The sequence below is a fragment of the Drosophila yakuba genome, chromosome 2R, assembly GCF_016746365.2.
Source record: "Drosophila yakuba strain Tai18E2 chromosome 2R, Prin_Dyak_Tai18E2_2.1, whole genome shotgun sequence".
Classification (NCBI taxonomy): domain Eukaryota; kingdom Metazoa; phylum Arthropoda; class Insecta; order Diptera; family Drosophilidae; genus Drosophila; species Drosophila yakuba.
Genome location: NC_052528.2, coordinates 8,991,220 through 9,017,801, shown reverse-complemented (window position 1 = coordinate 9,017,801; position 26,582 = coordinate 8,991,220). Strand labels below are relative to the sequence as shown.

At 45.2% G+C, this 26,582-nt stretch overlaps 2 protein-coding genes across 14 annotated transcripts in view; both read right to left on the bottom strand.

Moving 5' to 3' along the window:
- Positions 1-10: 10 nt before the first annotated feature.
- On the bottom strand, positions 11-1,341 carry LOC6529777. The gene is made up of 3 exons (XM_002090725.4): positions 1,243-1,341; positions 320-744; positions 11-263 (listed from the first exon to the last, which is right to left on the bottom strand). The coding sequence occupies exons 2-3, from the start codon at positions 729-731 to the stop codon at positions 127-129; spliced, it is 549 nt and encodes a 182-aa protein (XP_002090761.1). The 5' UTR covers positions 732-744; positions 1,243-1,341; the 3' UTR covers positions 11-126.
- A 228-nt stretch (positions 1,342-1,569) lies between these two features.
- Positions 1,570-26,582, bottom strand: part of LOC6529772 (protein sickie) — a 169,403-nt gene continuing 144,390 nt past the window's right edge. For 9 of the 13 annotated variants that reach the window (XM_015196934.2, XM_015196940.2, XM_015196933.2 and 6 more), the window contains 4 exons: positions 3,575-5,403; positions 3,261-3,516; positions 2,719-3,198; positions 1,570-2,657 (listed from right to left, as the gene is read on the bottom strand). In XM_015196934.2, the coding sequence (XP_015052420.1) occupies positions 2,538-2,657; positions 2,719-3,198; positions 3,261-3,516; positions 3,575-5,403 (2,685 nt within the window). In that variant the 3' untranslated portion in view covers positions 1,570-2,537. Of the gene's footprint in view, positions 2,658-2,718; positions 3,199-3,260; positions 3,517-3,574; positions 5,404-6,770; positions 9,596-13,297; positions 24,623-26,582 lie in introns of those variants that run through there. The other 4 variants (XM_015196942.2, XM_015196939.2, XM_039373007.1 and 1 more) reach the window with 4 other exon arrangements.

The following is a 26,582-nucleotide window of genomic DNA, read 5'->3' as shown; positions in this document are numbered from 1 at the left end:
TCCAAGATCGTTTCGTTTAGGCAGCAGCCATAACTTTAATTTCGACTATCTTGCTTTTACTTAATACACATAGAAGTCGTCTAGCTTAATCACACACAATCGCGGAATTATTTAACGACAGCGCACTTAGTTCTTCCACTTCTTGTTCTCGTAGTCCCACTTGGAGGTCAATCCGGTGACGGGGTTGATTTCCAGGTCGATGATGCGCTGCAGCTGGGCCTTCTGGTGCTCCTCGTCGAAGGTAACGGGCAACTCATCGTACACTGAAGGAATATGCTCAATAATGAATAACCCCAAAAGGGACTTGTCAAAGACTTACCGAAGATGTTCATCAGCACGGCCACCCAGATGGCGGCGGCGGTGAAGAGGAGAGCAACGCCCAGGTGGAGCTTCCACTCACCGGATCCAGCCTGGACCTCGGCGATCGTCTGGCAGAAGCTGGCGCGGTACAGGGCCTTGATCTCCTGGGGGCTGAGCTTTTTCCAGTCTCCCTGCTCCTTGGCGCGCAGAGCGTTGATCTCGTTGGTGGGCTCACGGAAACGCACGGCGGGCAGAGGGTAATCCACGCGATCTGCGTAGCAGGCGGTGCCGTTCCAGCCGTAGCCCACGATCTCCCGCTTGCCGATCTTGTCCAGCGTGTGGACGGCGGCCACGCTGCCCACCTGGGCACTCTTGGGCAGCTGAGAGGCCAGCTGGCGGAGCACAGCACTGTTGAGTAGTCGCAGGGCCATTTTCTCACAGAGTCTGCAAAGGAACAACATGAATATCAAATTATAAGGTATCAAAAAAGGAACATAAGGTCTTGGACCCGCGAAAGTAAAATTTCCAAACCAACTAGGCGGAAAGATGTGAATTGTCACGGGTCTGCAGTGGGCTTTATGGAGCCCACTTAGTTGGAGGTTATGTAACAGCTAGCTGCACTACGTGCTGAGTTACAGGAACTATATCCATAGGAATCCCATTGTTTTGATGTTCCACTAGCCCTACTGGTCATTTATTTCTTCCGATTTCGTGCTGTGCTTGGCATAATTTCCGCATAATTCTCCCATTTTTCACTGCCATCACAGATGTTGTGTAATCGGTGGGCGGTTGTATCTACCGGAAAACGGCTTTTAAACCGGTGGCAACGGGGTTTCCAATTTATCTAGTGTTGCTTGCCCGCTCGTTAGATATTTAGGTTTGTGGTCGCAGGTAATAGGTGATTTTCATAATTTAAACAATTTTTAAAGCACTTTTACCTACTTTTCTTAGACTTGCTGAACAATGTGACCAAGAGGAATATACAAAAGATTGTATATATGGATGGGTAATTCTGACTCGGTATTTCGGTATTTTCCAGTCACAATAGTGTGACCGCAACGCTATTGGAAGAATAAAAATATCTATACATCGATAAGTCATTGGGTATCGCAACATGGCGGGATATTTGAAATACACTAAAGGAAAAACAAATAACTCCAGCTCTTCTTTTTTTATTTTGTATCACAACATGACGGGATATTTAAATGGCACATCAGGAGATGCCATTTATATCCTATTTGTAGCTTGCGCGCATAAAAGAAACAACAATTAATGTTTGATATTATATTTTATTTTGATTTGATGTCATATCTCATAAATGCACACATTTAAATTAGACAGAGACACATAATTTGCTTTATCGTATCATATAGTTTTGCTGCTTGAGTTGGTATTATATGAGCTTATCTTTCGATAGGGATCTGGGTTCGGAAATTTTGCTATTTTATCGAGGATGGGGCATTACGTATTCACTCTCGCGTATTCCTGTGTTTAAGCGCGGCTTGGCATAATAAATATTTAAATGGTATTTTGCTTTATTGGGCTTTATAAATATGCAATATGTTTGTAACAATATTTAATGATAATTACGCAAATAATTAAACTAAAGTGAAAGCTTTTTCCTTCAACTATACATCTTGTAAATTGGTAGTAGCAAAAACTTAAAGCTACATTTACAATAGAGTTAGGTATTAGTTGCAATTTAATTTATATGATCCGCCGGTTCTGGGCTGGGATAAAGGGTATAAAAAGTCTAGACCACCGGTCATGTTCACACTTAAGCATAGGGGATTGGGTTTTTAGTTGGTTTTATATGTACAAAAATGAATTCACTTGTCTTATCTCCTTAACATTTCATGTCACTCAAGGTTTCATTTCTCAAGAGTTGGGTATTTCGGAAACACAGCCGGGGTCCTAGCATTTTGGGATGGTAGTGCTTCGCTATCAGGTTTCTTTAGTTGCTTGGACAATTTGCATTTTTAACAAGTGCGCTAAAAAGTGCAATTTACTCTAGATGGCAGGGAGTGGTTAGATACGATGGGTGGAGAAGTCGCTGACTTGGTGCAAATGGAAAACTCTTGGAACTGCTTTTGAACCTCGCTGCGAAAGTAGAGCAAGAAGTCTCATTTGTGCGGGGAGAAGGTTATCTTGGGTGCAGCAGACCCTCAGCTGGTATGTTTCCTTTAGTTAGTCCATCTAAATTTGGCATGTACGAAGTGGTTGGCTTATAAAGCTGTTCACTCTGCTCCAGCGGAACTTTCGGGTGTGACATTCGAGTCCAAGCTGGCGCAATCGGATTCCTGGTCCTGAGCTTCCGAGTAGTTGGCCGCCTCCTGTAGGCGCATCAGCATGTTGAGCTATTGGTAAAACGCGTCGTAAGTTAAAAATCAAGGAAAGAAACTTAATCCCATATCTTACCAAGGGATCCTGTTGGTCTCCGTTGGTTAGAGCCACGCCTTCGAGTCCCACATCCTCGGCATTGATTTGTCGCAATGGAGGCACTGAGTCCGGACCGTAGGGCCACGGGTAGGAGTTCCTAATAAAGGCGGAGGGGTCGTTCCAGGCACCTCCTCGTCGTCCATAGAGCTGAACTCCCTCGCGCACCGCCTCCACTAAATATGGCGACAGGTGGTAGTTCCAAATGTCAGTGAACCACACCTGCGAGTCCTTCAGATCCATCGGGCAGGCGAGGAATAGCCTCGGTCCGATGGTCACGTCACTGGAGCTGTGCACCTCCAGGAATCGGTTGATGTGCTGCCAAACGGAGGGCAACCAGGCCAGAACTGCCGCCAACTCCGGTTGAGGATGTTGCGTCTGCAGTTCCAGTTGGAAGAGTCGGCGCCTCAGGAAGCGACCCAGGAAGCCTTTCACGGGCTCCATGTGATTGGCCGTGAGAACCTGTAATAAGTGATGAGCACAATAAGTAATGAACCAATTTTTAAGGCTCCTCAATGACGTACCCATCGGAAATTGTGGTGCAGCTGCAGGTTGGTGGTGTTGCAAGTGGCTTGCGACATGGTGCCAATGATGCAGGGCAGCTTGTTGGCAGGCCCGGCGCTCAGGAGACAGGAGAAGACATCGCCCAAGGCGGAGGCGTGGTGCAGGTTGTCCAAGATAATCACACAGGGAAGTTCGGAGACTCCATTGGCAATGGCAGCCTGTTCGGCAATGTGGCCCAGATACTGACGCAGATCCTTCGAGGATTTGTGGTCAACACTAAGGGGTAGAAATGGTATACCAATCTGAAAAATATAGTTGGCTCTTTAAGACTTACTTGAACGTGGCAATGGCCTCCGAAGGGTTGCCCCTGGCGGAGCGGGCCACAAGGAACTCGGCTAGTCGACGGGCCAGGTAGGACTTTCCAGTGCCGCTGGGTCCGCACAGGATGAGCCGACGGTGCTCCGTGAGCAGGCTGATGTATCGGTGGACAATGCTGCGGGGGATGAGGCTGTCGAAGGCCAAGCTTCCCACCCCCTGCAGGCAAATATATAGGGTTCGCACACTGCCCACTATGTAACCACAGGGCAGCAGTTCCGGGAATCCCATCTCGGGACCCCTCTTTGCCTCGCCCAAATGGTACGAGGTGATGGAGTCCGTATTGAGACCCAGATTGGTGCCGGGATCAATGCGCGCCACGTAGTCCTTGAAGGTCTTGCGCACCACGTAGTCCAGATTCTGCCACGTTGTCTTTCCGGAGATGTAGGTGCAGGCTATGACGAACTCGTTGCAGCTGGCGCTGGCATAGTTGGACTTCCTCTCGCTTTGGGATTGGGTATCCGCATCGAGGCCATTGGCATAGAAGCCATCGAGTTCCTGCAGCTCCTCACAGTACTTGGAAAACGCCTCTGGCTGGCCCAGATAACAGGCAATGGCTATCTTCTTGCCATCGCACACATCGGCCAACTCCTCCGTGGCATTGGCCATGTGCACAGGACTGGCCATAGGAGCCGCCTCCAAGGCAGGAGGAGGTGGTGTTAGGTCTACGTGCGTACTGGGACTGAGGGGAGCCACACTGACGCCATTTGGAGCCGGTGGTGATGGTTGTTCGGGAGCCGGGGCAGGTGGCAGACACTCTTCCTCCAGTTCAAGTTCTTCAGTGAGTCGAGCCGGTAGTTCCATGGGTGGGCGATTGTTACTATCGGCGAGGGAATAGCGTCTTGACACCTCGGAGCTTCCAGCCACAGATCCATTGGGACTAATGGCCTGGCCCAAGCTGGCCTCCGAACCAGCCAAGGAGCGCGTGGTTACCAGTTTCTGGAGCCGCTCATTGTTGTGCTTCAGGGACATCATCTCGGCCCGCATCTTGTTCATCATCTCCTTAAGGCTCTCCAGCTGGGAGGCCGAGCTCAAGGCCTCCAGTCGAATATCAGTCAGGACGAGATCCTTTTCGCGCAGCTGCTTCTTGAGGTCCTCGACCACATGCTGATCCTCCTGCTCAATGGCATCGATGGGTTTGGCATTGTCGATGAGGGTGACGGTCTTGGCGGGACTGCTCTGCTTGCTATTCGGCAGAGGAGGAGCAGGTTGGGTGGCCAACGAGGCCAGTCCCAAGGGTTCACCGTGACCATTGTGCAGGGGAATCTTCCCAGCAGCCAACTCTTGCTGAGAGTGGTTGTGATGATGATGGTGCCCCACATGACGACTAGTCTTGGAGATCTTGGCATTGCGGGAGAAGGCCTTGGTGAAGCTGCTCCGCAGCCAGCCCTTCTTCTTGTTGGCCTTGTTCTTGTCTTGGGCCGCCGAGCACCCGGAACTGATGGAGTTTAGGGAGCACATGGAGTCGGTGCTGTGCTGTCGCTGCATTCCCAGGGGCATGGAGCCATTGTTGGCATTAATGGCGCGTTGAGAGCCCGAGGTCGGTGGCTTCTGGTCTGAGGCCGGCTGACCCAGGGCCTGAAGCTGACCTTGACCCTGGGTCTGGACACCCATGCTCTGCATGTGCGCCGTGGTCAGTCCCGCCTGGATGGACTGCTTCCTCAGCAACTCGATGGTCTGCCGCATGTCCGTCAGCTCGCCGTCTTTTCGCTCCGCCGTCGCCGTCAATTGATGCAGTCGGTTGGTCATGTTGGACAGCGACTGCTCGAAGGCGGTGACCACATGGGCCTGCAAGGAGGAAGATGAGAGGAGCGATTAGTTTGAGGTTTGTATGGGCTTAGGCCAGGTCTGTGCAATTCATCATCGTCCGTTTTGAGCACATCTCGATCGTGCCTCGCATTCTGAGACCGAGCGTTGCTGCTTGGCATGCATGGCGTTGCACCCGCAACTTGCAACTCAACCCGGCCACATGACTCACTCACAATAAGCCGGGCTCAATGCCGGGCTTAAATTACTTTTGAAAACTTCTGATTCTTCTTAGGAGTATGTGCACTTCGAGAACGTATCACTAAAGTTGTTCAGTTATTTTCCACGTCCCCTTTTATATTTTAAACCTTTTTAAAGTGTTGTTCAGAATAAGGATGTCCCTGGAGTGATAAATGAGTTAAAAATGTTGTTCCAACCTTAGTTTTTGGTTGCTTCTCTAATAATTTGAATTTGAGAACCTTGCCATTTCTTGTGCTTCGTTATGCCAGCATTTGCTATCGTTGCTTATTTTTTATGGGCCGACGTGACTGGTCAAATATATGTGCATAGAAAAAACCATGGTAAATATATATACATATATATTTGCATCAAGTTGATGAGTGTCATTAGGGAAACTCGAATAAGAAAAGTGGTGACTCAGAGCGGATGTTGTAATTGCCGAGGAAGTAATGAACCAGCAGCACAATATTTTCCTTTTGCTGGTAGAATTGCTCGTAAAGTACTTAAGCATTTTAGTATTATTAAATTGGGCGACACGGTGGGAGTTTTAAGCGCGCCAGACTAATTAAATTATGAATTGGCAAACGTGATCACAAGTGTACAGCACACCAGTGAACATTACAATCAACACGATTTGCATTAAAAACCCACGTAGAAACCCTTTCAACTTTCTCCGCTACAGCATATTTGGGAAAGGGCTCTGGAATCAGCTTCGTTTGGCTGCCAACTCACGTATGTGGCAAGCATAAAAATTGATTGCGGTGCGTATGAGTAACGTGACACGCACTACAAGGCGGCAGCTGCAGGAGCACATCCTTTCATTTCCGCCAACAATTAAAGCGATTAACGACTCATTTTCTTTTGGGTGGGCGACAAAGTGGGAAGTGCCAGTGATTTTATTCAGAAGCAGCCACCAAATCAGCTTCGCCCATAAAACATTCCCTCACATTGCCGACCTTGAGCTAAAAAACCTTTGCGGGAGTGTTCATCTACTGCTGATGAATATCCGTTTAAAAATGTCCCTCTACAGAGCGTGCCATCGCAATTTGCATAAATGAGTGGCTAATTAAATAGCGAAACGTGCTAGATGGGTATCAGTAAACCAGTGGGAAATCGGGGTATAGTCTGAAATACAGATTAGCGGCAGTTCTAGCAATTATATTTTGCTGTATTACGAATGTGTCTCTATATTTGTTTTTAATTTTTCCAATAGCCGTGTGTTTTGCCGGCAGCTAATAATTTCGATGAGGTCATTCCTATGTCCAGCTAACTAACTTGCCGCATTCCAATGGTAATGTTGGTTTTGCGGCATTAGGCGCCCCTATATTTTCCGGAGCCGAATCAACTGCGATAAGTGAGGTATTTAATTAAGTTTTAAATTATATACTCTACAGGTTTCGGTAGCAACCGTACATGGCTCGATCAATGTGCTGAAAGCAGCTCAAGTGCAGAGCGGATCAAGATTAAAGAGAAGAGTTGTTCAACACCCACACATGGTAAAGCCCCTGTAATATCGTTTAAATCAGCCCAGACTCACTAAAGTATAATTAATATTTATGCAAGCAATAGTATTGGTAGCAGATGGTAAACAATGGAGCATTAAACGCTACTTGATAATTCTGTTGCCATTGCAGAGGAATATTCCCCTCTAAAATTACGCATTTAAGACCCCTCTTAGTGTCCGGAAAAAATTCGCTTAGAAAGGAAACACCCTCTTCAACTACTAAAAGTCAAACATTAAAGACGCCAAAAGAAAATGGCGAACGACGAGGTAAATAGAGGGAGCAGCATGAAAAAACGACATCGAAATTAAAAGCAGCGACGTTGCTCCAAGCCCCGCACAATGCCCCTCAAACTGTACGGTCGTGGGTCTGGAAAAGGGAGCTTGCTGTTGTTGCTGCAGCAGATGATGTTGCTGCTGCTGCTGATGTTGCTGCTGCTGCTGATGTTGCTGCTGCTGCTGTTGCTACTCTTGTTGCGGCAGTTCATTTGCACGTTGGAGGCAACGAAGCGTTAAACGGTTATGCATCAGCTGCGAGCGACACGCAGTCGGAAAGTAAAAAACCGGCGAAAAGCAGGGGATGAGAGGCAGTCGGTGCAAGGGGCCATATGCTAAATGGCTAAGGCAGCAACAGAACAGAACCCCGACCAAATTGCCAACTTTAATTTGAGTGTCAATGTGGCTGGTGGCGAAGGTGGGGTAGTTGGGTTAGGTGGGGCGTGCTGCTGGTTGTGGCGGATGCATTGAAGAATTTATCGCTGGCAATTTGCAGAGAGCAAAACAAAGTTCAAGTTCAATGGTGGCCATACATTGTTTTCCCCACCGAATAATAAAAACATTTTTAAAAGCAGCTTAGGCGGTGAAAATGCTGCTTTGCTGATAACCAGCTGATTAAGTTTGGACTCGATAAGATAGTTGGCCTTCGATTGGCTGCGTTCCGGTGATAGTGGGTGATAAAAGTAGGTCGCAGCCCATGTCCACCGTATAACACAATAAATCCGGCCAGCCCAAAATTGTGCGCTGCTGTTGCTGCTGCACATTAATCATGCTGCAGCAGCGGCGACTGTTGCTGCTGCCCACTTGACAACTGCTGCAGACATCAGGCGACCATGTGTTCGTCCCTTGTAGCGAGATTTTGGTGTGTTCTGCTGGTTACTGGTGGTGTTACTACTGGCGACATGCCGTAGGCGGGTGCACTTTGACCTTTCCAATGATTTATGCCCCGCAAAGACAAGAACAACAACGTAAACAACAACGACATCCAGCACAAGAACCAGCAACATGCAGCAGCAGCAACTGCAACACTTGACATTTGCTGCACTTAGACAAAAGAAGCAAACTGTAGCAGTTGTCACCGGGCTTCCTGATTTATTATTCCACAATGGTCATGGTCGTGTGTCCGCCTAATTTGCATGGCAATATTTGATGATTGATGAAGACATCTGCCCCTTCTCTGAAAATAGTGAAAGTATTTCCAGGATGCCTGGGCGGTAATGACTAATTGAAGAAGGCCTTGCAAGGTCAGGTGCCAGTCAGTTGGAGCCAGGTCTGATGGCTTTAACCTTACTAAATTATGGATGTGTTTCCCTGTAAAGTTGATTGAATTTTCCGATAGGGAAAACTAGTGAGGATGGAAGCTGAAGACTCTAACCTATCTGTCTGTGCCTTGATTGAGCCCCCTTATGCTCGATTGCTAATTAAGATTAGAAGGAGTTGACTGGCACTATCGCAGGAGAATAAGCCACTTGAAATAGATAAGATAGCGTGTGCTAAATAAAAACTATTTTTAAAAGCGGGTATCTCATGTTAGCCATTCAAAGTTGTGAGAAAAGAACTGCACAGTTTTTGTGAATTAAGTAACATGCTGTGTTCTCTAATGAGGATTTCCTGCCTTCGGATTCCTTTCAACCACTTGTGGACTCGATTTCTCGTTTGTTTCTTCATTTCAGCCGAAAATAATTTCATCTCCGACCCAATCGAATTCGAGTTCTGAGGCCTGCCACATCATAAAATGATTAACAAACTAATCCGTTCTGATTGTTTGTGGCGCACACAGTCGAAACGCAGAAATCGAAGTGGAACCCCAAGGATCCTGAGCATGGCGAGTCGGAGCCGCGAGCGTAAAAAATAGCAAATCATCATTAAAATCTTGGACAGCTCTAGCGAGATCGCAAGAGCAGAGGGAAGTGGAGGACGCAGGCCCACAACGAAGTTGTATCCACACAGTCCAATCGAGTCCACTTTGATCCGCCGCCGCAGTCTCCGCTGCATCTTCGACGTATTTTCCTTTTTTTTTTTTAAGAATGGAAGACACTGGTGGTGAAAGATCGCGATTGCCGGCTCCATTATTTGTACAATTGCTGATTCGTTGCCTCTGCTGCCCCGCCGACAAAGTACTGCCACCCAGATAAATATGCCATTTGGCTAATGGTGGCACCACAAACTTACGTCGACCCCCTCGCAATTTTCGTATTTTTCGGTGTGTGGACTTACCTGCAATGGAAGAAAAAAGAAATGGGAAATTAGTTGATTGAAAATGCCGAAATTGGGTAGCAGGGATTATATATAGACACATATAGATATTAATAAATATACAAAGTGTACACACTCCTTTAATAGCTCCTAAAGAAAACATTAAATAATAATAATTTCTTTATTAATGATGACTGTTCATGGGATCCCACTCCCATTTTTATGATGTCTCACCAATCACTAGATAATCATTTGATGGCTTGTTTATAGACATCACTCGGATCAGTCCAAACGAGCATTTGGTAATCGGGTCTTCTGCATTTATTCCGCCGATGTTCTGAGCATTGTTAGTTAATTCCTTTATCAAATACCCTGAGGAATCACAACAATGACTGGCTTTGGTTGTCCACGTTCATGACGATCAATGGGCATTCAAGGGCCTTCGCTCCCCTTTCCAATTCAGGTTTTTTATTTTTGTTGTCGTATTTTATTGATTTCATTCAAGACCGGAAGCAACAAGAGGCACGTCCAGCAAGAGACAACGAAGATGCAACGATGACGATGGTAAGCATATAATATTGGTGTGGAACATTCAAATCAACATCGCAGCTAAAGTTTCGAGCTTGTTTACATTTCCCCTCTTTTGTTGCTTATCAAACAAGAGGGCAAAAGATTTGGATTTGGATTTGAGTTTGGGTTTGAGGTTTCTGGTTTCTGGATTCTGCAGCTCGATTTTGTTTGACCGTTGTTGTTTGTTTTGATTCTGGGCTCGAGTCGAATTGAGTTTACTTTGCCAGCCGCTGATTTCCTCGGGGAGACGGGTATACCTACATATAGATGGGTATATATAGTCGGCACTGACTCGTCCTTTCCACCAACAGCTTCATCATGGTCACGTCTGTGTTTGTGAACCTTCTCCTTCGTTTTTCTCCACTTTTCCAGCTTGTCATGCGGTTGGAAACAAGTTTTTTGTTCTGTTTTTTGTTTGCTGGGTTTTGGCTGTTAGCCTTTCGGGAAGGGAACCCTGCCCAAGAACTACTTGTACAAAACTGGTTTTGAGCCTCAGCCACCTGTGACAGGTCGAATGGCCACAAAAAGCCAACGAACAAATGAACAAACTACGAAGTCCAAACACGTGCCCAGCTCAGAATAATTTGCTGACTTGCACAGTGAAATGAATAAATATTTATAGTTTAATTACAAATTGAACGGGCCAGCTCAGGTGCGGCAGCGGTGAAACCCCGAGAAGCATTTGGGAATCGTGTGGAGATACTGTGCTCTTTGCCTTAGAGAAATACAAACTGGCCGCCAATTGGGAAAGACGCACTCGGACATTCAGTCAGTCAGTATGGCTGATAGTCTGTTAGTTGGTTAACCAGTTTCTTTGTTGGCTCTGTGCCGCAGTTGCAACCATTATCTGCGCGATATGAATATATTTCATGTGCAATCGACCACTCGCCACAGAGAGCAACTGTTTTAATAAGCGATCTGCGATAGATAAAAGCCAACAAGTTATTTAAGGCCAGCTCGAGTTGCCAATTTGTTGGCGTTTTGTCAGCCAAAGATTTATTAATTATGCATGGCAGCACTTCGAAAGTGGCACAAACGGTTGACGAACTGTCCTTGCCACAAACCAGAGTCTAAGCTGGTTGAAAAAATCTATAAGGGGCCACAAAGTGGGGAACTAACGATTAGAGAACCTATTAAATTCCTGCATCTACTTTTATGATTGCACTTGGGCCGTCAGGTGAGGTCAGTCAATTAATGCTCAATGGAATCACTTTGATTTCTTTACATTAATCAATTAACCATTAACAATTCAACCTCTCTTCAATGTACGGTCAAATTCACATCAATCATTTCCCAGTCTAGCTCTGCCCAACAATAACAATTGCCAAATATGTAAATTCCTAATAATAATAACAAAATACCGCGATGAATATAATCAATTGAAAGCAATCAACTTTTGGCTTTCAACCCCTTGACCCGCCAATAAAAATTGTGATATCACCTCCGACCATCTGGGACCAGTGCTCCCCAAACTGTCAGCGGCGCTTGTTCACACGCCATCTGACAATTTCACTTTCCACGGTTCCACAGCGGACTTCTTGGCTTCTTGGCCAGCTCGGGTTACCACTGCCATCGCGGACTGGCAACTGCTAGAGCCGCTCATAAATAAACATGAAATGAACACGAAAAACGCCTTAAAAACCGTCGACGGCGTCGCTGGGGCTAAGCCTAAAAACCGCTTTAAAAACGCGCCAAATCGAATGTGAGCAAAAAACTACTAAAAAATGGATAACAAAAAAATGAAGAAAAAACGTATAAAAAACAAACGTACTCAGCGTGCGGCATTAATGGCAACTTTATTTGTTTTGAAAGTTGACATTGATTGGACCCGCAATTGGCGACGAAGTCACTCGGTTTTGTTGTCTTTAGTGCTTGGCCATTGATGTTGGGTTGTCGGTCGGAATGAGCTGGGTATATAGGTTGTTATAAATGGGCATATTTCCTCAGGCCTCTTAATTCATTCAACATTTGCGGATTAAATTGCGGTCACTGAGTACCCAAGCCTTAATCTTGAGAGATTTCTTTTATGGGTCTATTAATTATTATAGATGGGGATTGTCTGGGATATACTTTGATATAATAAGGAAAAATATTAGAAAATGCATTCGAAGCTGATTCATTGAAAATCCATTACTACGATGTTGAAACAGTATCGTAGTTGAGAAAATGCCCAAGTTATTACCAATGATATTCTTGCTCGAGTGTGGATTTCCACAATAACATCGCCACCTCTCGGATTCATTGCGATATTTTCTTTCACACTGCAGGGCATTCCAATGCCTGGCAGACCCAATCATCGATGTCGGATTTCTATCGTGAACATATCAATTGCATGTTCCGCCAAACCAGGTCATCGGTTTTGGTCATCAGCGGCAGAGACAGCGACTACAGATGCGACTGTGCCGTCGTCGTGGGATTAAAAGCCAATAGCTCGCCAACTGTAATGGATTACCATGGGACGTGAAACTAATAGGTGAAGACTCAGCCTAGCCTGCCCGCGTAATATGCCGTATATCCCCGTGCCCAAAGGCTTTCAAAGCCAGGCTGCTCATGCAACTTTGATTAAATCAATCAGCGCACAAAAGCATCGCATCTAACGGCGACTGACAGTTGTGGAAACTCGCAACTCTGAATGGCACTCGCTCTTCACCAGGTATTCTGTGGCCACTTTAGGCTCAACTTGCCGTCGAGTTCATGTCCACAGCCCGGTGCTCCTGCATAGCTTGGCCATATTCGATAAGCTGCAGCGGGAGCTGCATTCGTAATGCCAACGCCGGATGAGAATTCCAGGTGAAGACATCAGCGGGCACAGAACACGCACCACATCAAATCTATTACCGCAGCAACAAACCACACAGAATTTGTAGAATCCAATGTTGCATGCAGTTTGCCAAGCGGATATCAGGGGCAGTTTTCTTCTTTCACAAATGGCGTGAGTTTCTTAAAGCAGTTTGCCTATTTCCCCTTAAAGAAGGTAAATCAAAGATAGGTTGTTCATAGAGAAAGAAGTAGATTGGAGCTATGTAGTATAACAAGTTTAAGATAGTTTAAAAATGCAACTTAGACATCGGTAATGAACTCCAGTTCATATTATCCGTATTATAATATTATATTTATATTAAGCCGTATTGTTGAATCAGTGCTGTACTTCACCTGTTCAAGATCCTCCTGAGGCGAAGTCGCCAAGGTCAAGGATCCACCGACCCCTGATCCACTAATCGGCGGGCAGGACTGCCGCTTGAAGTCCCTGCGAATTGCCAGTTCGTACCAGGGGATCAAGGGCTTACTCCGCAGCGTGGTTTGGCATCCTATCTTGAAGTCCAGTGGATCCATGTACTCCGGTGCCATCCGGTTCAAATCACTGACGGCGGCCTCAGCGGAGGCGTAAATGTTACCGGCAGACTGATTGCCTGCCCTGTAACGCCAGTGGCCGCCGCTGGCCACGTCCAGCATGGAGCCAGTGGGCACATCCAGGCTGCGATGCAGTCCAGCGCCCATGCTCTTGACCCGCATGTGACCCAGGGTGTGGTATCGCCTATCCACTGCGTTGGGCAGCATGGGCATGGCACTGGGGATTACCAGCAGCTCATCCTGGTCGATGGTGGCAAGACTCTGGCTGGTGCAGGACCTCTCCAGCAGCTCGGCACTGTTGCTTCTTTGTGTTACTATTGGAAGCTCGTACAGATTAAGGCGAGGACTGGTCGGCGGTCGCATGGGCGTGGCATAAATCTTTGGCTTGGCATAGAGGCTTTCCCGACGAACTGGCGCCGGAGGTGGTAGTCCTGTGGGCGATCTTGGTGTCTCGTTCAGGGACAAGGTTATGGGACGCCTATTGCCCGTTGAACCCACCGAGTTGTGGCGCAAGGTCGGTGGTCTTAGACGCGGGCAGTCCCTCTCCTGCATGTCGAAACTCATCCTAGGTGAGGGCGAGTAACATCCGCGATCTGAACTCTCATAGGAGCTACGGATTCCACTATCTAGTCTCCGTTTTGGACTCTCCGGTGCCGTGTACAGGAAGATGGGCTCCTCTTCACCGGCAGTATTATAATCGGGCGTCTTTGGAGTGGCACTACTCTGCAGGGAATCCAATGAGAACCGGGAGTTCTTTTTCACATTCTGGTAATCACAGGGCATGCTGCCTCCTCCCGAGGAACTCGAAGCATCCGAGAGAGGGCGAAAGGCCGAGGGATTGGTGTATATCGGTTCCAGATCCCCGATGGTCGGCGTTCTAACTGGTTTCGCCCTGGCGTAGATCTCCTCGGACTGACCGCCGGGCAAACTGTAGTTACTCCTCAGGGAAATGGTCCTCTGCCTTCGTGGTTTCTGCAAGACCGGCGGGAGTTGAGCCCCATTCTCCGATTCCGCCCTTATCGATCGGGATCGGGTCAATCCGCGGGCTCGTATCGTAGCATAGCCATCGTATATAGGCGCCGATATCGGCGATGGAGGCGGCCTATTACTCGCACTGACTGCCGACATTTTTCTGATGTTATTTTTGTGTAGTTTTATGACTTTTGCTTATAGGATTTTCATGCTGTACCGTCTCTGTTTTTGTTCACTTTAAACATTGATTAATTGCTGCGGCATTCAAATTGAGGTTTATCATTTATAAGCAAAGAAATATAAAGTTTGCCCCACTCGCGCACTCGATTGTTCATTGCTAGGGTCCCCCACTGGGACTTAAGAGATAAGACTGCATCAATCATTTTTAATTGAGCCCGGGATTCATAAATTGATGCCGCTGGTCCAACGAACTCGGCCTGACACGCCCCAAACTCTAGTAACTCCCCATCTTTCTCCGCTCCAAAACCGCACTCGTGCCTGTCCCTCAAATTTGGTTCGTTTCTATGGCCAAGTTGTCTCATTAGCGCCTAATTAGCATCTATTCCACATGACGCACGTTGTGCCGGATTTTGACGGACATCCTCTATAGAAAAGTGGAATAAAAGCGAAACTATCGCACCTTAGAGTCACTTAGTGGAGCAGCACTTTGGGGGGCAGTCTAATGGATAAGATGGCTTCTTGAAGGTTCGTACCGAAATATAACTCGAGTGGGTAGAGGAAATTAGAGTGGGTGTTGAAAGCAAAGGGATGTGGAATCAAAGGAAATGAGAAGTGGTGAAGTCGAAGGTGAACAAAAAAACAAATAATAGACCCAACATGTATCTCATTAAAACATTACTCAGTATTAATCTATCTAGAAATTCACTTGAGTAAATACTTTTAACCTTCAGCCAAAAGCTTAAAGGACGTGTCAGTCAGCATACCTAATAGTTAGGAAATAGAACGAAAAACATTTAATGTATATTTCCCCCTAAAACTATATCTCTTTCCTTTTTGCCGAGAGTATAGTTTTATGGGTTTTATCATCTGCGCGACACTTTCGACTGACACAAACGGCACTTAAACATATCTATAAGCATGTGGCATCCCGAGATCCGCTGGAGTTGCCACATACCCCCTCCCTTATCCATTCCCATGCCCATTCCAAAACCTATTCCTATGGCTGAGTCTGCCTGTCAATTGGTTTGTCGGTTAGGTTCAGTTCGGCACGGTTCGATGACACTTGGGAGCCACGAAGGAGTTCTGGTTCCTTGTGGGGCTGGGGCTACATGGAACACCACAGTTCGATGTCTGCCGGACTTTTGCCATTTTGCCAGGCGTCTGGTTAGCTGACAGCGGCAACAATAACAAGGAAATGCAATAAACAACCATTTTCTAATGTCATCAACATACTGCGAACGACGTTTCAATGTTTCTGCTTTATTGCTGTTGATTTTCTCTTTTTTCTATTTTTTTCATGGTAGGTTTCTGCAGTTGGGAGTGGACTGGGAAGTGCTCGAGGAGTGAGAAGTGGCAATTGTGACTGCTCTGGACAGTTGCTGTTGTTTTTAGCGCTGCGTGAATTGGCTGTAATTGTTTTGATTGCAGTTCATGGTGTGCTACACTCGGTTGTCGGACTTCTCGGGGGTCGGGGCTCGAAGCTTCTAATAAAGAGCGACTTTAATTGCGGGCTTAGAGTGGAGTGGCGATGCGACGGAATGTACATCATTTCGAAATTGCTCAATGTGAATGAAGAAATTAACTAAAAATTAACGCTCACCAGCGGTTAAAGTAACACTATGAACAGGAATCTAAGCTAAAGCGGTGGTCGAGTATTGCGATTTCTGTAACAGCTTACTGGCAAAAATGTAGTCAAACTGCAGTAGAGCTTGAAGGAGACATTTTGATTGGGATCATCAACAAAATTATCCATAAATTTTCAAGAGAAGTTCCATACAATAGGAACTCTTTCTTTCTGTTCCTTGAATCTATCAATGCAATCAATCAAACCTTTCAATGAAGATCCAGTAGACGATTACAGTGTGAATCACCATAGAATTCGCTATACACACCCAGACATATTGTTGCAGGGACTTTGCGACAAAGTGTAATATTTATGGCCTATGCAAAGCCCAAGTAAAAGAGAAGTGAAAAGGTCTAAAGTGAGTCACCCTGCGGCAAAAGTTTGAGCAGGACTAGCCCCAGTTTGTGAAGCACTGGGCGGGGGAAAAAATTCAATCAACCCAATCACGTCACGAATCGTGCAAATTAATTCGAGCACAGCGAAAATAAATCAAATTTTGTCAAAATTCAATAGCCTAAGCACCCACAGGGCATCGGGAATGCGCTTGAATTTTTTCTCCTTCAAAATTTGACTTTTCTGGGTCATGTGGGCGTCTAATTGTTGGCATTTTTGCCCGCCGATTGTCTTTGTCTATTGAAATTTATGCAATTGCAGCTTGCATTGGCATTTAATGGTTCATTTGGTATCTATTGTTATGCTAAAATAGTAAAATAGTAAAAATTGAACTTTTGAGGCAGGCTAAATGGCAAGGGTTCAAACCCAACTGGTTTCCTTTGCGAAGGCGTTTGTTATTCCTCCATTTTTAGTTTATCGCTAACGCACCTTTGACAGCATTGACAACTTTCGCCAAAATGCAAAACGCGGCTGGGGCGTTTTTCAGCGGCTTTATCGCGAGTGTCTGTCGCAGTCTGTCTAGATTTCTGTGCTTTTTCCTGTGGGCAGGCAGCTGAAAAATAAAAGGGCCCAAGTCTAGACAACGAGGCTGCCGGGCTGTCTTATCAGCCAGCCGAAATCTCAAAAGGAAATTGCCTGGGACTCCGTAAAAATTTATACTCGTATAACAGAAACAGCGCTTAAATATAAGCAACTGACTGAGAACGCTGAGATCGAGGGGGTAATTTGATTAATGTGCTTAGGCGATGGAATCAAGCATACTCGTATATAAAACTGCTGATGATTAAAGCGCGAACTTCCTGCGAATGGATGAGACCTGCTCAACACATGTTCTCAACAGAGAAACGGGGGGTCGCTTAAAAAACTATTTTTACTGGTGATGCTGACATTGGGAGTTCCATTGATCACAACGCCATTTGCTGGCACAAAACTCGTTGGCTAATTGTGTCAGGCGCAAATATCCAAAATATTGTGAGTGCTCAATTTCGAAACTGGTTGAAAAAACAACATCGAGTGTGTGAAGTGCGCAAAAACGCAAAGCCGACTTGAGCTGTCAACTGCATAGTTAAGTAGCTCAGAACTGTTGGGCCGGCAGTTTTGACAGGTGGAGGTGTGTGCTTGAAATCATTTTTGGCTAAACATCAATGCACTTGAGAGCCATTCAATAATTGGGGCTTTATTTGCCTCCATTCAGCTGATCAAGAAGCTCTGCCATTAGATCATTCAAGGTGTGTTCAAGTAACAAAACGTGACGCAAATAAACTATAAAAAAAATGAACAATTGGAAACAACAATTTTATGCCCGCCTTTATAGTGTTTTATGGCTCCTATTTCAAATTTATGAAAATTAGCGCTACAAAAACATTTTGTGTTGACAACGGCGGCGCCTAAGTCGTCAAAATTATTTCCACCGAAAAACCGGCTTATCATCGACTCTTTATCTCTGCGATCGTAAAATTATACAATTAATATATTTATGCAAAAAATAAAAAGGTCTTGAAAAGGGAGCGCCAGCAATCTACAAAACTAAAAGTTTCTATACACACATTTTTCTTAAAACTTTACCCTGAAGTTTATCGGCCTGCATTAATTAGGCACGAAACCTGCTGTGCGAGAGGGTCAGAAAATAAAAGAAGGGGCTAAGCCGCCGTTATGAGCCGAACTTTGGACACTGAAAGAAAACAGTGGAACATATGATGTTTAGAGTGCATTGCAGCCATGTAAAAACTATTAATGAAGTCATTGTTTTTTTCGGAATTAATCTCCTCTCTGTAATTAAGTTGTATACAAATACTGTTACACCCACTATTCATGAATACATTTATTTGAATATAGAAAATCTGAGTACGTTTATGAGTTTTTCCTCTGTGCAGTCTGGGCCAGCTGGGGATTTTTAGCGGGTGGACTTATAAAGTGCGAAACCGGTTCGCCAGCCTAGAGTTTCTTAATCGGCCAGAAGACCGATCCAAGCCCGAAAAGGAGGAAAGACGATCTGCGGCCGTTCTCCACTTCCTCACTCGACGCACTTGACAGCCGCATAAGCACTTTTGTGGAAATTATAAACAATTGAGGCTAATTTAAGTTTCTTTTTCCTCATCTACTGGCAAACGCTGGGAGATGTGCAATATCGTAGACTATATAACAACATTAGCCGTGTAACTCGAGAGGATTGCTCGAATGGGGAAATGAGTTTTTGCGTCAGAGTGCTTTATATATAGACTTAATGCATTTCATTAAGAGTCACTTGACTCTCGCAGTGCGAGATGCTGCAGCGGCATCTGAGTCTGCTTTTCAATGGGGGTGGAAATCGCCAGCCATTGCATAACGAAGGTCAATTCAATGAATAAAAAGCCAGAATTTTTTCAATCGAAGATTCGGTCTGAGTGCTACGGAAGCACGCCGTCTATTTCGAATGACAAGATGTAAGCTAATGATGCAGCAAGTTAATACTCGCTTAATGAGATAAGAAGACAGCAATCTAAAATTTGCACGCAGTTTAAAGCTGTTTAAAGATAATCCTATTTCAGAGAGCTGCAAAGTTGCTAGCTATAAGAGCTAATATCTGCAGGCTTATCTCCGCTTTCTTTATTACTAGCTATTAAAAATATTTGTCTACTGCAGATAAAATAATATTGATAAGAGCAGTGCAGTTAGCCCATTGAAGCCCATTTTACTGGTTTTCCGTAGAAGTTTGTAGACATTTATCCAGTACTATTACGTCGAAACCCAGTGACCATTTCCACTTTCCAGCTTCATCTTTCAACTGAGTAAAATGTTACAATGGAGGAGCACCTTTTAGTAATCTGCATCTACAATAATGCCCATTGGGCTTCATGTTGAAGTGGCATAAACAAAGTCGACCCCCTAACCCAAACCAGTACATTACCCGAAAAAAAAAGAAGTGCAAGGCCCGAAAATGCGAGAGAGGAAAACTTTTTCATTATTATTATTAGCGCCGAAGATGGGGGCCGCCAGATATAACAGAGACCAAAAACTCATCAGCATAATCAAAGGGGGAAAGGGCGGCGAATGTTGCATGCCACATGCACACAGCCTGGTTACCGACCGACTGAGCTGGAGCTGAACAGACTGACAGACTGATGTGCAGTTGTCGTCATTGTTTTGTGTGCATGTACAGCGTACAATAATTCCAGATACTACAGCCCCATTGTAGTTGTCCGTCAAGTGGATGGCCATCCGGCGCTGCGAACTGGGAAAAGAGTTGCCCCGAGTTGTAATTACGGACAGCTCGAGTGGAACTCCAGTTCCAGATCCCCAGCTGACAGGACAGCTGACCGAAAATTTGAATTCAGGCGCAGCCATATCGCCGTGAAGACCAATAAATTTCCAATTGCATTTCATTAGCTTTAAGCATTCGAACCAGACTGGCCAAGACCAAGACCAAAACCAAGACTGATAAATGGTCTGCTGACGTGATTTGTTTACCAGAGTCCGACTCGATTCCCATTTTCAAGAGGCTATCGTATTGATTAGATTTCTTGACGCTGCTATTCGGATCTTTCGTTATTTTATGACTCCACAATGGACTCCTGTTTCTCAGTCTGTTTCGAGTCATATGCAAATTTATCCAGTTTTGTTCGAAAGTGAAGTGGAAGTGGGGTGTCTGCTAGATGCTTTCTATGCGATTAACAAGGTCTGGACATATTGATGGATGTCTCCAGATACGCCATCTGCTTATTCTATTTCCCACTCGCATGTTGACTCAGTAAATCAAGTGCGGATAGTCAATTAAATTGGGCGGCCATTGAGAAAAGTGTTGGCAGAGTAAACTCATTTATTAAATCGTTTTTCCAAAGGAAAATATACAGTACACGTTCCAGCCCTGGCGAAAGTTTTAATTTACCAATTTGATCCATACTCATCTACCTCGCCGAGAACAAGTCAAGTTCTGGGAGAATGATAATTACATTTTCAAGAACCAAAGGGAGCGCCTTCTGTGAAAACTCAAGCACTAAATGGAAGCCCCAGATAAGAAAAGGGCTGGGTACTTTTGGTTGGAGTTGTAGTTGGCCTTTCCGAGAATCATCATACAGTGGATCTGGAGCAGGCGGACGAGTTGGATGCCCGCTCAATGGGTTCCGTTCAGTGTTTGTCAACTGCAATTAGAAATATGTACATGGCAGCGGAATGGGAATCGGACTGGGAATGGGAATGGGTTTCATCTGCCAGCTGCCACAACATTAGTCGCAGCTGATTAATGATTGAAGCGCATTCCTCGGTCTTAAGCGGTGCCACTCCTCTCGCTTAACAGCACAGCAAGTAGACAAAAGGCGACTTTAATGCCTCTTTATAGAGTGCCAGAAAGCCACAAGGACGGCTGCATCCTGCTGCAACCAGCTGCTGCCCAAGGTGCAGCTCAATTAGCCAGCACACGCCGTCCACGAAAGGTGCATCGATAGGGTAACCACGGGGAAGGGAAACCTTGGCTGGTGGCTACTCCGTAATTTGGACAACGAGAGCGACTCGAACTGCCCTTGCGTAATTATTATATTGGCCAGGGGTCTTTGAAAGTCCATCTATCGGATAGGCTGCCTTTGGACTGCATTTTCTGAACATTCAACTTGGCTAGTTAGGGACCAACGTTAACCAATCCCTTATAAGGTTCACCTTATTGCTTTAATATGAACATATTCACCAGCATATTACATTTAGGCAAACTATGAGATACAACACTAAGCGCACACTAAGTAGATCTTTAATATTGAGCGAACGATTAAATAGCCTTACCATTTGTAAGCAAATGAATCGAATTACTCTTCAACCGTAGAACTGTTTCGTTTTCAAATTATACCTCCCAAATTTTTCTTTGTCTTTGCGACATGATTTTCCCATGACAATTTTCTTTAAATTGCTTCCTCTCCACAATCTTTTCTTGCTGGGTTTTCATAATTATCATTTCTCCTGGCTTTACTGTAAACCACAATATTTTTCGGCAATTAAGGAAGACAAAGAGAAACTTCGCCCGAGTCTTAACCCTTTACACCCGACCTTTCTAACCGCTGGTGGGCAGAACAGGTAGCGCCTCAACGGGAATCTATTTAGGTATTCCAGACGGCGCCCTGGGTCCCGATATCTGGGATTTCGTGGGTCATTAGCCCGAACAGTAGCATATATCGATGTAGCAGGCATATCGATGCGGGTCACAGGCCAGTCAGCTCATAAAATTCGCCCGTAATTAAGTGCCTCTTCCCGCAGTTTTCAAGCCTATTTTTTTTGAGTGTTTCTGGACCTGGACTTGCCCTGTGTGCAGTGTACATATGTTTACCGGGCTGATCAAATATTTACATGGCATTTACATCAAACACGGGGAAATGCAAATCACCCGACAGGGCGACATATACTGCCAGCTGGGGACAGACTGTTTGGCGGCATCCAAAGTCGGTAGAGTTGCAGGCATTTGACATCGTTTCCTCTTCCTCGATTCAGGCGAAGCCAACTCAACTCTCGACAAACAAAATTGGAGTAGACACTGCCATTTCCAGAGTACTTCAATCAAAGAAAAGTGAGCAAAATTGCTGCCTTTTATCGGCTCATGCAAGTCAGGTCTTCAGGGAAAGGCTGGCGATCTTGGGATACTTTTGCGATACTTTCCCAATACTTTTCTGATATCTGCTGCTAACACATGTATCTCAGGCTGCCCATCGACCGTTTGGCCGGAAATTGTTATGGACTTGTGCGATCGGCGGCGATCCGAGGCGGCTAATTGAACTGGAAAACTTGAGCAGTTTTCCTTCGACGATTTTCACACTTTCTCGGCGGCCGAGCAGTTCAAAGAGAAACGGCTTTTAGAAATCAAAAGCAACTTCAAAGTTGACTCCTGTCGGTGTGCGAAAAATTACAAATTAAAAACTAATTTTCCTTTTCCCCACCCCTAATGGACTCCACCTTCTCCGATTTTCAGGCATGACTAATTTTGATTAGCTGCGCGTGAAAATTTATGCGCAGCAGCGGCGTCGTTGCAAAAATCAATCTTCATCAAGGATGCAGGCAGAAAGTTCCCTGGAATAACAGCATATTTAATTGCCATATTCTCTCAATTAAAATATTTTGGGGGGCTGCGACCCTGTGTAATTTCTTTCTTTTGGGACTATGAAAGTCAAGGCTCATAAATCGTTTTTGTTGAGGGGGAGTCCACGTTCTGCCACTCCCGTCCAATAAGAATTCCTTACACATACTTCACAGGATATAGGGATGAATGGAATGATGGGAACCGTAGCATTCCCTTTGTCTCCTTTTCCCGATTTTAATTGATCGCTTTTCACGCACACACGCAACGCGAAAAGTGGAATGTGGAAAATCGTGAGGGAGGGTGTCACCTCTTGAAAATTGGGACAGCTGCCCGGGAAACAGAGAGCCCATATGCGAGGGAGATCCGGGAGGGAGTTTCCCTGGATCATTCTAAACGATGCCACATAACTTACATACATCAACCAGTACAGTCAGAGCTAATTCGCTTATTTTTGTTTGGCTTGTGAGATGTTGAACCGAAGTCATTAGCGGGAAATCAGCAAAAAACAAAGGAGAATTTGTTTGGCTGAAATTTGGCAACATCGTATAGCATTTCCCACCAGCGATTTGAAATGCAATCTACGGGCCAAAATAATACTCCGCTTTCAGTGGGAATAACTTTAGCTGAACAGCTGCGACGAACAGAAAACCCAATAAAACACCACAATGCAGCAGACAAAGTCTTTTATTAACCCCGTATTTTGGTTCTTCTTTTTGACATGTTTGTGCCATTTGTGTGTAGGCTACTGTTCGGTTCAATTGCAAGGGACATGGACGTGGTTAGGGGGGATTTACGGTCCGGTCTGGAGATCATAAAAGATATCGGTAAGCAGTTGCAGTTATAAAGTAGGGTTGTACTAAAATGGAGTATTTGAAATCGATCGCGAAGTCCTGAATGTAAAGCTATGTTTATAGCTATTTGAAGGAGCACACACGCCGTTTGGTGAATGGAGTGCCTAATGAGTATTCAAAGGAAAGCTGTATACTTCTAGTTGTTTCCAAAATAAATCCCCTTTGAAACTACGACACTGTCAACCTTTTCACCACTTGCATGTGTGGATCTGAACTCAACAACTCGCCCATCTCATTTCGACATGCTCCATTAAGCGTTTTGCCATTGTTGCACATCTCCCTGCACCTATGCAAATCTCCATGGAGCCAGTTTAATTTGTAGCTATTTTGGTGGATGAAAAAGAAAACAAATAAATAGGGATAGGAGGAAAGTGTCGGAGTGAGACAGCTGGTATGGCAGATTTTCCCCGGTGCCCCTGAAGTGTTTTGCTGATTTTGCAATTATTTGCGGGGCTCTAGTGACGAGTAACTTTATAGCAACTCTCCCTGGGAATCAGATACAAATGCTATACCCTGGGAATGGGATACCCAGGCAATGAACAAAATATAGTGTGTGCCGCAGCTTCCGCATGGTTAATTTGTATTGCAATACTGGCGTATTTGCTTATCAATTTTTATCTGGTTCCGTGCCTGTTTATTTAAGCAGTTGTAGGTGAACTTCTCTGTGTTATCTTTCTGTGTCAGCAATTTTTAGTAGAAGAACTTTTGCTGACCGGTTTGAAACACAAAGTTGTATCCATTCATTTCAAGGTGTATTTTGTTTTGCACGTCACAAACACGTTTCTCATTTTTCTTTGCCGTTTTTTCATTTATTTATAGAGCATAAGCATTGAAGCTCTGCTCAATGAACCTATTGGCCCGCGTAATTCTGTTGTATTTCTCACAAATCCTCACTTCACTTCGCGCAGCACTTTGGTAATCAGTTGGGCAAACAGCCGCCAGCGATCACGCACTGCAGATACACCCATACACCCGCTCGAAAAAAACACCCGTCAGATACTCCGGTTCTCGTCTTCAGATACACCCGATGCGCGACAGTACGTGCTGCTTCGCTGGCAGTCGGATTGGAACTGGAACTAAGGCCCGCCGATGTTGAGCAAGATCAGTTGCGCGGCTTCTACCGGTACCGGTTCGCTCAGTTTACCGGTTCGCTCAACTTCAAGTCTTTCGTCTTATGGTCTAGCAAAAGGAACTTGAAGTTGGCAAAATCTTCAGAATATGCGGATGAACCGGGCAGAGTACACATAATTAGGAACCAGGATATGACGATCTTCAGTGGAGACCCAAGATCCATAGCTTGGTAACTGCGATTTCTGGTGCGTGTGCCTCGACTTCAAACGCGGAACTGAATATGACACACTCGACGCGACTCCAAAATCCTTTGGCAACTGCTCCTGCCGCGACGCCGACTGCGCAGCAGCAGCAGCTGGAAGTGACGCCGACTTGTCGGCGACAAAGCAAATAACAGACTCCAAAGGGAAAACAAAGCGGAGGGGGTGGATGCTCTCACAAGGGTCGGGTCTTTCGTTTTTCAGGGGCGCTACACGCATTTCACAGGACATGAGTTATCACGCGACGCAAAGGTCACATCCTGAGAGTAGACCCTATATCTCTATACCCGATCGTGTGAAAAAACTCAATTACTATAATTATGTTGGCTTTGAACTCGTCAATGCTAGCAAAAAAAGAAATGATCTAACAGACAAAGGAGTGTGTAGTACTTTTAAAAAGTTGTTCAATATGTGCATGGGTAATGTGTAAATTATTCATAACTTTTTTGTTTTTTTAGATCTTGAGTTAAAAAAATTTGTTACATTTTCGAATTTTTTAAAATATTCTGACGGAAAGTTTTAAAAAATTAGACTGTCCTAAAAACGGTGTTATGCTCCTTCTAAGCTCCTTCAATAAAATACGAACTTATGTAACGCTTCACTTTCTTAAGTAATAAGTGGTCATCAATGTTAGTATGTACTTATTTTCTTATGTAGACAAGCCAAACTTGCTAAACTAGGCAGGGGATATGGAGAGCAGACATGCCTGATCCAGAGTATCCTGCAGGACTGCCAGCGACCAGAGTCAGGCGCCAACGTGGCGCCACCGCCGAAGGATACGTATGTTTTTGCGGACCGTGTCGCAGGCGTCTGCCCCATCGACGAACCCTTATTTAGATGTGCGCACAACTACGCAGACCAAAAAAATTACAGACGCAGCTTCCTTGGCGGCCAGGATGGCAGGATGGCAGGACAACAGGGCGACGAACAGCAAAGTGGAAAAAATTGCAAATTTGAGTTTTGTGTTTTGCGTTTTGTGGCTGGTCGTAAGGCCAAAGTGAAGGACAACACGGTGGGGACGCACAGCGCCCAATGTCGTTTATTTTTGGCGCGAGACTCTGCGGCGCCACTAAAGGAATGTCTGCACATACTTTATGCTTCCGAACTCTCGTATGGAGGCCAAGTGAGGAGGACTGGGACATAATAGAGCTGCTAAAACTTCTGTGGGTGGTGCGCTTAACGAGTCTAGTGGGCGGCCGCTAAAAAATGATTGATTATCGGCAATCAAGATGGAGTCGGGTTGTTGGCTTTAGACTTTTGGCGAGACTCAGCACAAATTGCAGACTTGGCATTAGTTGAACTGCTGTTTGCCTACCCAGTGGCATATATTCGAAATGGATTATATGTGAAAAGTAGTAATAGCGGCAAGGAATTGATTTCATGCCCAAGTGGCGACGGCGGTATAAATTATGCTTTGGTAAAATACTACGTAGTAGTGGGACGTATTATAAATATAAACCGTGCCCTTTGATATTAAGAGCCATTTTTAAATTACAATGAGCACTGGCACAATGGAAATAAATTGTTTATTAGCAACCCAGTTGAAGGGTTTTATAGTAATTTTACATACCCAATCTCAGTGTATACATTTCAAACTGCAGATTTGTACTTACCTGAAAGAAAAAGGGCAATACATTAGTTTAATAGGTCATTATATCCACTTGAAGATTGGTCTCTAGCATAAATCACTCCTGAGCATGAACCT

Excerpts from the sequence above, each read along its gene's own strand:
- LOC6529777 (XM_002090725.4), bottom strand. The coding sequence starts at position 731 with ATGGCCCTGCGACTACTCAACAGTGCTGTGCTCCGCCAGCTGGCCTCT. Across the intron at positions 264-319 it reads CGTGCTGATGAACATCTTCG|TGTACGATGAGTTGCCCGTT; the intron begins GTAAGTCTTTGA and ends ATATTCCTTCAG.